The sequence below is a fragment of the Anabrus simplex genome, chromosome 3, assembly GCF_040414725.1.
Source record: "Anabrus simplex isolate iqAnaSimp1 chromosome 3, ASM4041472v1, whole genome shotgun sequence".
NCBI classification, from domain to species: domain Eukaryota; kingdom Metazoa; phylum Arthropoda; class Insecta; order Orthoptera; family Tettigoniidae; genus Anabrus; species Anabrus simplex.
In genome coordinates, this window is record NC_090267.1 from 467,829,111 (window position 1) to 467,842,076 (window position 12,966).

The 12,966-nt window shown below is 38.3% G+C and overlaps 1 protein-coding gene across 1 annotated transcript in view; it reads right to left on the minus strand.

The window, feature by feature from the left end:
* LOC136866533 (succinate dehydrogenase cytochrome b560 subunit, mitochondrial) overlaps positions 1–12,966 on the minus strand; it is a 53,856-nt gene that overhangs the window by 2,208 nt on the left and 38,682 nt on the right. The window contains exon 4 of the mRNA XM_067143592.2: positions 9,443–9,585. Coding sequence (XP_066999693.1) covers positions 9,443–9,585 — 143 coding nt within the window. The remainder of the gene's footprint in view (positions 1–9,442; positions 9,586–12,966) is intronic.

Consider the following 12,966-nt stretch of genomic DNA (forward strand, 5'->3'; position numbering starts at 1 on the left):
CAAAGGCTAAGGGAGTAAACTCCGAAACAAAATTCTCAGATGCATTAGGCTTAGCAGGTTAGCAGATGATTAAATTTGTGCTTGTATTTGTACTACAATACAAGCCTCGGATGGAAGTTTAAAAATGGAAATGGAATTGACAAGCCTGAATACAGTTGCACTGTATGATGGTAATGCTGATGTTCATGCAAGTGTTAAGATCAGAGAGCAAAACCTGATTTGGAACAAAATATTTTAACATTCAATGGGGAGGAAAATGAATTGAATGACCTAATGGAGAGACGAAAACTCGACAACCTGGGATTAAGTGGAGTGAAAGGGAAAGGAATGAAGAAACTAAGAAAAGGGTCCACCTTGTACTGGATGCGTAACAGTAAAGAGAAAAGAAATAGAGTGGGATTTGTAGTGAATCAGAATGTTGAACCAATAGCTGAGTTGAGTATGTAAATGAAAGAATTATAATAATGCACATATATGTAAGACAAAGAAGAGTTCCTCAATGAACTGGAAACACATAGAATGGGGTATGAGAATGTTCTGGGCCCACATGGGTATGGCGATAGAAATGAAGATGGAGAGAAAATGTTGGACTTTCGTATCAGAAATAACCTGATAATAAAGAACATATGGTTTATGAAGAGAATACCTATAAGATCAGCCAATATAGTTGGGATGGACAGTATGGAACACTCATCGATTTTATAACAGACCGAGAATGGGAAAGATACTTCACGAATATGAAGATAATCCCCAGGGGAAAGAAGGTGATCAAAGATTATTAATCGTGGAATTAAAACAAGTAAAAATCCCTAAAATTGTATTGCAGAAGAAATCAAAGATCAGGATTTGGGCATTGGAGGAGGAGGATAAAAGAATGGCATTCCAAGATTGTATAAAAAGGAAGTTGCCTAACACGGAAATACGAAGTGGAGAAGAAGAATGGGACAATTTAAGACATACATTTGTGGAAGCAGCAATTGAGGTATGCGGGAAAACAAATGCAAAGGTTAAGGTAAAGGAGACACGGTGGTGGACAGACAAAATAAAAAAAGAAATAAAAGGACGGAACAAGGTGAAGAAAGAAATGGATAAGGAAAAGCAAAAAAATATATCAGAGGGATGAGAATAAGATAGAAAGGTTACATGTGGAATACAAAAGATACAAGTATCAAGGAGAGTTTACCAACAAAATTGAGCAAGATAGTCAAGGAAATCAGAAACTATTAGACAGAGTAATAAAATCGAAAAGAATAAATCAAGGCATTAGAGAGAGGAGATGGATCTATAGTACATGACAAAAAGGGTCTTCAGAAGGTGATGGCAAAGTATTTTGAAAAACTTTATAATGAGGATAACTGCTTGGAGGAAGAAGGAGATAAGAAAAAGGAAATAATAGAGGGAGAAAAAGAAGAGAACCCAATAACATGGTTGGAACTTGAAAGGGCAGTGAAAGCAATGACCAAAGGTAAAGCAAATGGAAAAGGCTAATTCAATGCTGATATGATTAAGGCAGCCAGAAGCATTGGACTACAGTGGCTATACAGAGCCCTCAATGCCATATGGAAGGACTAAAGGATACCTGAAGATTGGCAACAATGAAGCATTGTACCACTGTTCAAAAAAGGAAATAGGAAGAAATGTGAAAATTATAGAGGTATAACCCTATTATCACATGGGCTAAAAATAATGGAGAAAGTCATAGACAAAAGACCGAGGGATATAATAGAAACACAGAAAAGAACAATATGGCTTTAGATCGAATAGATCAACAATAGACATGATATTTACAGTGCAAATGATAATGGAAAAACGTCTGAAAAGGAACAAAGAAATCATATTTGTATTTGGAAAAAGCTTATGATACAGTTAAGAGAAAACATGTATGCGAATGCCTACTGAAAAGCAATGTACCAAAATCATTAATTAACAAGATAAAAATGTCGTATCATGAGAGTAAAAGCAGTGTACAAGTATACAAAAAAAAAAGGTCTCAAGCAAGGGAGTGCACTGTCGCCATTATTGTTTATTATATTGATGGATGAAATCATAAAACATGTAAAACAGAGTATCAGTAGTGATGAAGTGAATGTTTTGGGGGCGATGACCTTCGATGTTAGGCCCCTTTAAACAACAAGCATCAACAAGCTGAATGTTTTAGTATTTGCAGATGATGTGGTGATTTGGGGAAAGGGAGAAAAGGAAGCACAAAGGAGACAGGACATTTGGAAAGAAAATCTGAAGGAGTTTGGAATGGTAATTAGTAAAAAGAAAGCTGTAGTCATGCACTGTGGAAAAGAGAAAAAGAGAAGCCAAGTGAACATAGACGGAGAACAGTTAGAGAATGTAGAACAGTTTACATATCTGGATAGCATTATTAAAGGAAGTAATAAAATAAACATTGAACAACAGACTAAGTAAAGGTACAACATTTTATCAAGTCTGAGAGCTTTTATGGGATAACAAAGTACCCAAGAGAATGAAATTAACATTATATAAACAGTATTTCATACCAATTGTAACATATGGACTAGAAACGCTGGTAACTAATAAGAGACAAGATAGTAAGATCCAAGCAGTAGAAATGAAATGTTTAAGAACATCAGTTAAAAATAATAAGAGATAGAATTCAAAATATTAAAATCAGAGAAGAGCTAAGTATAGAACCGTTAGTACAGAAGATACAGAAAGCAAGACTAAGATGGTTCGGACATGTAAAGAGAATGGCAAAGGAACGGGTAGCAAGAAGGGAATTGGAAAGAAAAGTTAAGGGAAGGAGACCAGTTGGAAGATCAAGAAGGTGGATGGATCAGATTTGGAAGGACATTAGAGAAGCTGGATTGGACGTGGCAGAAGTAATGGAGCAGGAAAAGAGGTAGGTCAGAAAAGAGTGAAGGAGGCTTGTTAACCACACCTGGGTGACTGGAGTGGGACACTGATGATGATGATGATGATGATAATCGGGACTTGAATTCATGTCGTGCTAAGTGGGAAAACATGTTAATTAACTCACTAACGTTTCATTGTCTATTTAAAAAATAAAATAAAATAATAATAATAATAAAAAAAATCATTATCTAGACTTTAACACACATTACACCATTTTCTACAAATCAGGAATTGGTGCAGATGGTTACATACCAGTAAATATCAGTGTATGTATGTTGAAACAATCGTATATCTTTATTTACCATCGGAACACAATGAAGTACCAATGGGGAGCAGTACGAACAATCATTGCATTATCTACATAACAGGACAAGGTTTAATCAAGTAATTTAATTAATAACCTAAATTTTTTGAAGTCACCTTGAGGGATGAGAGCAGTTTAGATGCTGAGCAACAATGGATCAGCGCATAAGCTCAGCCCAAACTGAATTCATGCTAGACAGAACAGGCAATTGTATTCAGGGAATGCTGGACTCCTGCAGATTTTAAAACTTTGTCACTAGACATAGTTGAGTTTAATGGAACATGAGTGACAATCCGAGTTATGACTGGAATGATGCAAGATATGCTGGAAAATCCCTTGGTAACTTGTGAGTAAGCAGTCACTGGTAACATTTCCGGGCAACAAGAATTATCAGAAGGTACACTAATTAGAACACAAGACGACCCTAACAAAATGTTTGGAAAGAGCCCTGTGCAGAACAATTAACTTCACGGCTAATTCAGCATCAATACCAATATAAATGGTCCGTTATTGGACATTTATAAATTTTCCAGCTCTCATTCCTGGTTGCCAGCATTTTGCTCCTGTGTGCTAAGTTGGGCTTATCTGTTGGTACTTAGCACACCCACCAAGACGTATGGCTAGTGCCTACCGTGGAGGCCACTGCATAGGCTACTTGAAGCCACTGGCAGTGCCAATGCACTATGAGAGGCTTTGTCTCCTTACCAAAAATTGATGCCTGCTGGGCCATCAGATGATACAGATGCTGATCCCCATAGGGAACCTGAAATATTTGTCCCGAATGAGTAAATTTAACTTATTCCTCATTCCAGGAATGAGTTAGCTGGACAATATTTCAGGTTCCCTATGGGAATCAACATTTGTATCATAATTCAGCATTCCTATGTACCTTTCTTTGTTTTCCTTGGACATGAAACAGTACAAATATTCAAAAGGAGTTCCCATATGTCTGTAGAATGATTTTAAGGGAAAGAGTGACATAGCCCTGTGTAAAGAAAGTGTCCTGGAACGTGTAAAGTGTCCGCTTAAGACAAGTGGATGAGGCTAATGACAATGTCCGCTGTTCGGAATTCAAGGTGTCTGCTTAAATGAGGCCTATTTAAGATGTGTCTTATGTAAAATAAAATCGGTTCCGTGGAAAAATGTCCGTATTGGGAGGTGTCCACCGAATAAAGGACTCCGTTAGAGCAGGCTTGACTGAATTATTGTAACATTTATTGATGTATTTAAAATAATTATCTGTTTAACAATTTCTTCTGTATTTTGTAACATTGCAATAAGAACCTCGTAGTATCTAGTATCATTTTGTGTGATAATATGTTATCATTACCTTAATCTGTGTTTTTACAATACTATTGCTGTCAGCCAATTTCATTTGTATTGCATATTATCGTGATGTAATTGAAAGTATTTTTGCCATGTTTCTAAAAACTCACCGTAACGTGCAATCAACTGGTATTATGGTGTCAACATCGCTTTGGATGCTACTGCAATATGACCAATATTTTGCACAGCGGTTATGTGCAAATTTTCACCGGCCCACCTATAGCTGATCACCACCATAAGTCTCCTTAGCATGTTAACATCTGAATCACAATTTTCAGATGTCTTATAACCTACAAGTGCCATGAAAAAAAAAAGGCAGAGAGAGCAAATCACCTCAAATTAAGTGAATGCACAGATTTTTATCGTATTTGCTTCAATTCAAAAGATTAAGAATATCATTGCAAAGACCTAAACACTGAAATCAGCTAATTTTGTGTACCATTCAACATTTTTCTTTCATTAGTGTTTTAACTGGAGTGTACTGGAGTGGGAACAATAATGAATCCAAAAATGGAGTTGGCTTCCTCCTTCATAAAGATATAGACACACAGACAGATGTCAAATATGTGAGAGATAGGATCATCCAGATGAGACAGTGTTGGTAATGCACATCAAACTCTTCTGCAAGTATATGCACCACAGACAGCATGTACCACAGAAGAGAAAGAGCAATTCCTTATCGAACTTGAGGAACAAATAACAGAAGAATACAATCATTATGGGTGATCTGAATGCCCAAGTTGGTAAAGAAAGACTAGGTTGTGAAAACATTGTTGGCCTCCATAGCTATGGTAACAGAAACTCTGAAGGAGAAAACCTGATTGATTTCTGTGTGCGAAACAACTTAAGAATACAGAACACCTGGTATAAGAAGAGGGAGAGCCATAAAATAACGAGATACAGCTGGGATGAAAAACTCAAAACTATGATCGACTTCATCATCACTGATAGAAAAGCAGGTAAGTATGTTACAGATGTTAAAGTCATACCCAGCGAGTGCCTAGATACTGACCATCGGCTATTATAAAAATTGTAACTGAAAACAATAAGTTAAACCACTTCTCCAATACTTATCAATCCTTATATTTAGGATACAATAACTACAACTGGTGTTATAAGCTGGGACATGTTTCGCTTCTGTCGTAAGCATCTTCAGCCATAATAAACTTAACCTAAAGTTTGGTAAGGGGCCTGAATCTAGTGACCTCAAAGTATAATCTGATGTTCACATTAGTGAAGATCAATAACCATGAAACTACTGTGTAAGCTCCTAACAATCTTAAATATTAAGATAATAAAGTAAAAAACAATTCAACTGTATTGATGGAGGTTAAAATATTTATCAAATTATATGAGCTGATAATAAAGTAAATAAAATCAGATTTCACAATGCTATCAGTCAGTCACAACCCTTCAACCTAATGCACTTTTGGCGAGTTTCGATGTGGAGTCCTTGTTCACTAAAGTGCCGATTATCATGTCTCTCATTGAACACCTGTTTCTAAGGACATTACTCAGCTATTTTACCACTGCATGACTTCCAGCTATTTCTTGTGGGGTGGGAATTTTTATGAACAGACGGACAGAGTGGCTATGGGAAGTCCACTTTCGCCCGTAGTGGCTAATTTCTTTATGGAGCATTTTGAGGAGGAGGCTATTGCTTCGGCACCCGTCAAACCTATGATATGGTGGAGGTATGTTGATAATGCATTTGTGGTCTGGAAAGAAGGTCCTGAGAAACTTCATCTATTTCTAAACCACCTAAATCAGCAACATCCTTCAATAAAATTCACTCTGGAGATGGAGTCGGACGGATGCCTTCCTTTCTTGGATGTTCTAGTAAGAAAGAAACCGAACGGCTGCTTAGGACATACCATCTATCGTAAGCCTACCCACACAAATCACTATCTTCATGCAGATTTTCATCACCATCCAGCACAAAAACAAGACATTCTCACAACACTTGCCAAGAGGGCGAGACAAATTTTTGAGCCATCACATATCCAGGTGGAGATGGACACGCTTAAAGTCGCATTCAAGGGTAATGGTTACAGCGATTTGCAGATTCAGAGCCCTGCATCCCAGAGAAATGACCAAGCAAAGCTCACAGAAGGAAGTGAAGGGAACTGCCTACTTGCCTTACATTCACAACAACACAGATCGAATTGCCAAGGTCCTCCGCAAACACAATATAAAAACAGTGCTTGGCATCGCCACTAAAACTGCTCACAGCCCGAGTAGAACCAAGGACAAATTGTCTTGGGGTATACGAAATTCCCTGTACTTGCGGTAAGGTATACATCGGCCAAACATGCTGGTCCCGTATAAAAGAACACGAACATAATATTCGTCTCAACCAACCAGACAAATCAGCAATAGCTGAGCACGCTCTATCATCGGGTCATGATGTCATGTTCCAAGATGCTCGAGCTCTTACCCACACTAGACACTACAGGTCCAGGATTAAACGGGAAGCTGTGGAAATACGCAGAAATCCTAACAATTTCAAGAGGGACACTGGCTATCAATTAAGTAATACCTGGTTGCCAGCTATTAAGAATTTACATAGGTAGTTCCCTTCCTTGTCCTTTCACTATTGTTGTTATTTCGTCTCGGTGTTTTCCAAATTCGTACGTTCCTCGTCACCAGATGTTTCATTCCAGGCTTGTGTCTATATTATACACCTGTCAACGTCATATGCTACGTACACACGTTATATGAACGGCTTAGACTGATTCTATGGTTCGGTCAGCTTCTGCTTCGAACGCTAGCGTTGTGCCACATCCTGGGAGCTATCTGGTGGTGAATGAATGTACCATTTCCACTTCTGTTATAACGTCTAAATTTTAAAGAGTCATTGTTTAAGAAGCCTTTCTCGTGGACAGTCGAGAATTCTTCTGAGGACGCAGAGCACAGTTATCTGGGAAACGTAAAGAATTTCACCTTATTTTCTTGACATGGCATAAGCCCAAAAGCCTATACAGTATCATGTCTATAAGTACGGGCCGTGAAAGCATCAATGGCAACAGAGTTTAATCCAGTCCTTTTTTTGTTATTCGCTTTTTTTTACGTTGCACCAACACAGACTGATCTTACGGCGATGATGGGATAGGATATGACAGGACTAGGACGGAAGCAACCGTGGCCTTAACTGAGGAACAGTTCCAGCATTTGCTTGATGTAGAAATGGGAAACCATCAAAAACCATCTTAAGGACTGCCGGCAGTGGGGTTCGAATCCACCATCTCCCAAATACAAGCTAACTGCTGTGTAACATAAACTGTGTAGCCAACTCACTCAGTAAATTCAGTATTAAAGGCTCCAAAATTGTATTTAGTCATATACAGAAGGTTGTGGATATTTAGTAAACAACAGTGTAAGTGGCTTGCCCAGTGTCGCCTTTTTCTTCTCTCTATAATATCACTCCTCTTTTGCTCTGGTAAAAATTATGATAACAGCTTTTGCTGCACTGCCTCACAGGTTGCAGTCAATGACAAAATTTCAAGGCGCAAAGATTCACGTGATGGGACTTGTGATAGCTTTTCAAGACCTAATATTTGAGTACCGTTTACATTATTAGAACTATAAGAACCGGCAGAATTTTTTATTCAATTTTTTAAAAATTACTATTATTATTATTATTGGGTACTTTTATTTCAATGCATTTCTAAGAAACCGTTTTCCTGTAAGTGAGTTTTTGTCCACAGAAATCGTATCGGATTTAATATTACACCCACTCACACATTGTCCAGAACACGGAGTGAAACTCGAGATGCAAGGTGGGAAGACCACGCTTAACTGTTCCGAGAAACTAAGCTACTGTATGCATTACCACCGATAAGCCTAATACAAAGCACTTCGAATAACTAAAGAATATCTGTAACCCACCTGCAAGTAACAGGATAGGAATATCAGTATTGCCACTAAACTGTTGCAAAGGTATCGCTCGCGCTTGTGCAGGAGTGCATGCTTAAAGCGAGCTGCTATGCTCCCTAATACCTGTTAGCTAATCAGAAACTCCCTACCCTTCCCTTGGTTTCGCTGAGACAGTTACTTTAGTATTAGGGTGTCCGGAGGAATATAATATTTCTGGAACAGCTTACTGTTATGGATTAGAATACAGTATCATGTTACGATATGTAACTCCCATCTCTAGTATTTGAGCACCTTCAAATACCACTGGACTGAGCCAGGATCAAACCTGCCAAGTTGGGGTCAGAAGGCCAGCGCCTTAACCATCTGAGCCACTCATCTCGGTTGAAGTTTTGTTCAAAAATAGAAAACAAATATCTTCTGCTTCTGATTAGCAAATTACAGTGATCACTGCTGGAGTAAATGTTTTGCTCATATATAGTTCAGTTAAAACATGAAACTGAGAGGCAAATCTAATGACGGATTCTTCACTCCATGCATATGCTCAATGAAGCAGGAAAGGAAGTCCACGTTAAATGACCAGAAATCCTTATACTGCAGAGAGATGAGCAAATTTTTCTTTATCCGCAATGAAGTTGAACCAGCTGTCTTTAGAATATCTACCAAGCAAGGACTAGAAACCTCCAAAGATACCCAATTCAACATACTGGAAGCCACAGTAGGATCAGTTAATATACCCTTCCAATGTGTGACAGATTCAGGTTTGTGGTCCAAGCATGATTACATTTTCAGCTCTTAATCTTAGAATCACAATCGATTTAACAGTAGCTATCCCCTAAAGCCTTTTCCACGATTAAGAAAAACATTTAACAAATATATCCTATCCAATAAGTCTGAATGGAAAATAACAGGATGTCCTCAAAACTTGAGTTATATTGAAGTTAAACAGCTTTCTCAATAAACATTGCTTTATGAGCAAAAAACCCAACTTGTTGCAATAATGCTCAGTTCAAATCAATATTTTTAACGCTATCAAAGAAACCTACAACTTACCAGATGGCGGACTCCATTGACTAGATGATACGCAAGAGGAAAGGCCAGGATTGTTTTTCCTCCTATGATAACAGCCGACGGCAAATGCAAATTTGCAACATCTGATATCAAAGCAGGCATATCAACAGGAGACACCAATGCACCTGCGGAAGAATACAATAATGTTATCGATAACACTAGAACTACAGAATATGTCATTCAAGAACACGAAAATAAACAACTGCTAACATCATGTTGCATAGAGATTTAAAACTTTATAGTAACAGCAATAATTCAGCTTGACTTATAACAACATGAATTGAAACATTATGGATCAAATTCAAGAATCTTCCAGATTACTCAGTCCGAGATTTTCAACAACACTAATTTCTCCTATCTTGTTGAAAAGGCAATTTATATAGCAAAAGCCGATTTTCATTGTAGCACATACAGATTTCCTCAATATGTAATTATATGAATAATACTGGATACCACATGTAACTGCAGAAACAATGATACAATTATAGCAGAATGTGAACATTTTCAGCATTTACCCTATCTGGGATGTATTTTCCACGACAGTGATATTTTCAAACATATCATCTGAAGTATTATCTATATCGCAAAGATATTCTATAGAAGCTTGAAGTGTGCCTGCGTGAAGATCTGAGAAATTCTTGTGTGTTACGAGTGATTGTGTCATGTATCCATTTCCCTTCCCGTTTCTTTCCCTTCACAAACATAGGCTCGGTGGCTGGCCGCGTCCTCATTATTATTCTGACAGCTGACTTGTTTAGTTATGGGTTCCTCCCAAACCCAAGGCTGGTGGGCTGTGAGCACTCGAGTGCAAGTTTCTTCTGAGTATGAAAGCCTGGTGCTTGTGGCAGCAATTGGCCGTAAGAATGGAGTAAGTGTTAATGTGCCTTCTGTGTGTGTGGCTCATACGCCCTTATTACCAGTATGGCTTTATTTGAAAGTACGGTATGTTCAGTACAACATTAATATTTGTTTGGGGATACTGGTGGGACAATATGCTTCTGTTAATGAATGTTCCTCGAGAACATATTTTTCCCTTTACATTTATGTGCTTTAGCTACATTCAGAACTCAGGAATTTCATTTGTATTTACTTTGCTGTAAAGATTTGTACTTATGTTATTGTAAATGTATCTACTGAAATATTCCAGATGGTAAACAGCTTTGTGGTTGTTTCTTAATCGATCCACCTCCATTTATTCCTCTGGTCATTTCCATCCTATGGGCCTTATACTAGAGCCGCCTCGCCCCTCACTTCTTTATTTTTAGCTTGCAAAGTGATAAAAGTTTTAAATGCAACTGATTTAACTAAGACATAATTGTTAAATTTGGAATAACATTCTTTTGTTAAGGGTCATGAAGGAGAACACCTGGATTTATGTTTGTTAAGATAAACAGGGGTCTTAAGGAAAAAGAGTTTTAAGATAGCATCTCAAAAATCTTCATTACTATTCATTGATCAGTCACCTAGTATCCACTTATTAAATGTTCGGTGCATTCTCTTACTTTACTTTTTTAAGTTACACAGGCTGGTTGTGCAGTCAAGAGGTAGCGAGTCCTTCAAATATCACCGGACTGAGCCAGAATCTAACCTGCCAAGTTCGGGTGAGAAGACCAGCGCCTCAACCGTCTGAGCCACTCAGCCCGGCGACTGTGATATTAAGGCATCTGATGTACAGGGAGTCTTCACCCTTTCATTGCCATCTTTCACTACCTTTTTTCATTTCAACACTCATCTTTACAATTTTCCTTGTTGTAGCTAGGTATAGTACCCATCGTTGACGGGACAATCATATAGCATGTGCAAAGTTATCTAATTCTCAAGCTACTTTCCGCCAATATTAAGGAATGCTTCTTTACTGGCGACGCAGAAGTAATCCCATCTATCGGAGATAAGTGGCAACAGAAGGGACAAAAAACATCACAACAATGGACAATATAATGTTATTGTTGATCAGTTTTATTATTATAGAAGGATAGCACACAATGTGCATATAGGAAAGATAAATTATGTTAATTGCATAGTTCAACAAAAGATACTGTTCTTTTGGAGCACAGCTCTGCGTGATACCATTGGCAAATTTTTCCACACAGTTCACAAACACACTTTCCATCTGGTTAGTGGAAGTACTTCCTATTGCACATTTTGGAGTGAAATCCATGGAGCGCAAAGTGTGTCATGGTGTGTCGCAGGTCATATCCAGAATTCTTCCATTCTGACGTCATCATGGCATCTGTTCAGTAGAAATCTATCCAAATATTAGCTTTTTTATCGTGTAGCTCTTGAAGTAAGGCTTGGTATTGTGTCGAAGATGATCTCTACCGGTACATGCTTCCTTATCGGCAAGTTCTTTTTATGTCCGAATATATTACGTGGATGTTATTGTAGTTTGTGAACACCAGGTCTATTGCGCTTCCCGCATTATGAGAAATGTATGTCAGTTCCGTCCTCGTACTGATGAGAGAAAGGCCCTCCTCTTCTAAATACTTCAAGACAGCTCTTGATTTGGGGTGTCTTCATCGACTCTGCAATTCAGGTCTCCTGCTAAAATGAAGGGTACGTTTGTCCTTATTACCCTGAATGCATTGCTTAATTCATCAATGAGGTTGATTTCTTTGAATTATGGTGAAAATAAATGGCTACTATAGTAAGCATAGATATTTCCAGTACTATGATCTTGCTGTTTTCAATGGGATATTATGTGGACAGAAGAGTGCTTTCACCATGCAGGTAATGCCACCTTTAGGTCTTCCTAGAGGTCCGTGGGACGCAAATTTGTGCATGCTTTAGAGGTCTTTGCGACTCCATTCTTCAGTAAGAAAAGGGTTACCATATTCTTCAGGCCTTCTATATTCCACAGCAGTAGTTTGTGCACTTTGTCTTTAGGCGAGGGAGGCGCCTTCATATCTGCTGTCTTCAGGAGAAGCGAAATCGCCGAGCCACTACTCCTTTAGGCCAAAAATCAAGAGTTGAAGTTGCACGTAGGAATGTAAAAGGTATTCCTATTTTAAATGCTTTTCTCTCTCCTAATGTTACAAGCTCTTCACACTTAATGTTTTCTGTGATCCCTTTTTTTGTAAGAAATCTTTTTATGTTTCTTCTTCTTCTTCTTCTTGCGTTACGGCCTCTGTAGGACCACGGACAGCTCCTTCATGGATTGCATTTTCTTCTTCTCCTCCCAGAACCTCTTCATCCTTTCTCTTCTTCTCTCCCGCTCTTCTTCCGAGATATTCAGTATCCTCTTCTCTTGTCTACTCCACTGGTGACTCTCAATCCTTTTCCTGTATCCATCCCTATCGTTGATCTCTGGCATATTAGTCGGTATGTACTTCCTTTTCCAATTTTCCTTTTCTTCCACCTTGATCCCCAATTCTGACCAATCTTTCCGGAGTTCAACTACCCACTTGGTTCCTGTCTTTCCTCGTGTCCTCGCTGTTGTTTCCCATACTCTTTTCGTCATTCTATCCATATTCATCCTGATTACATGTCCCGCAAACCGTGCTCTTTTC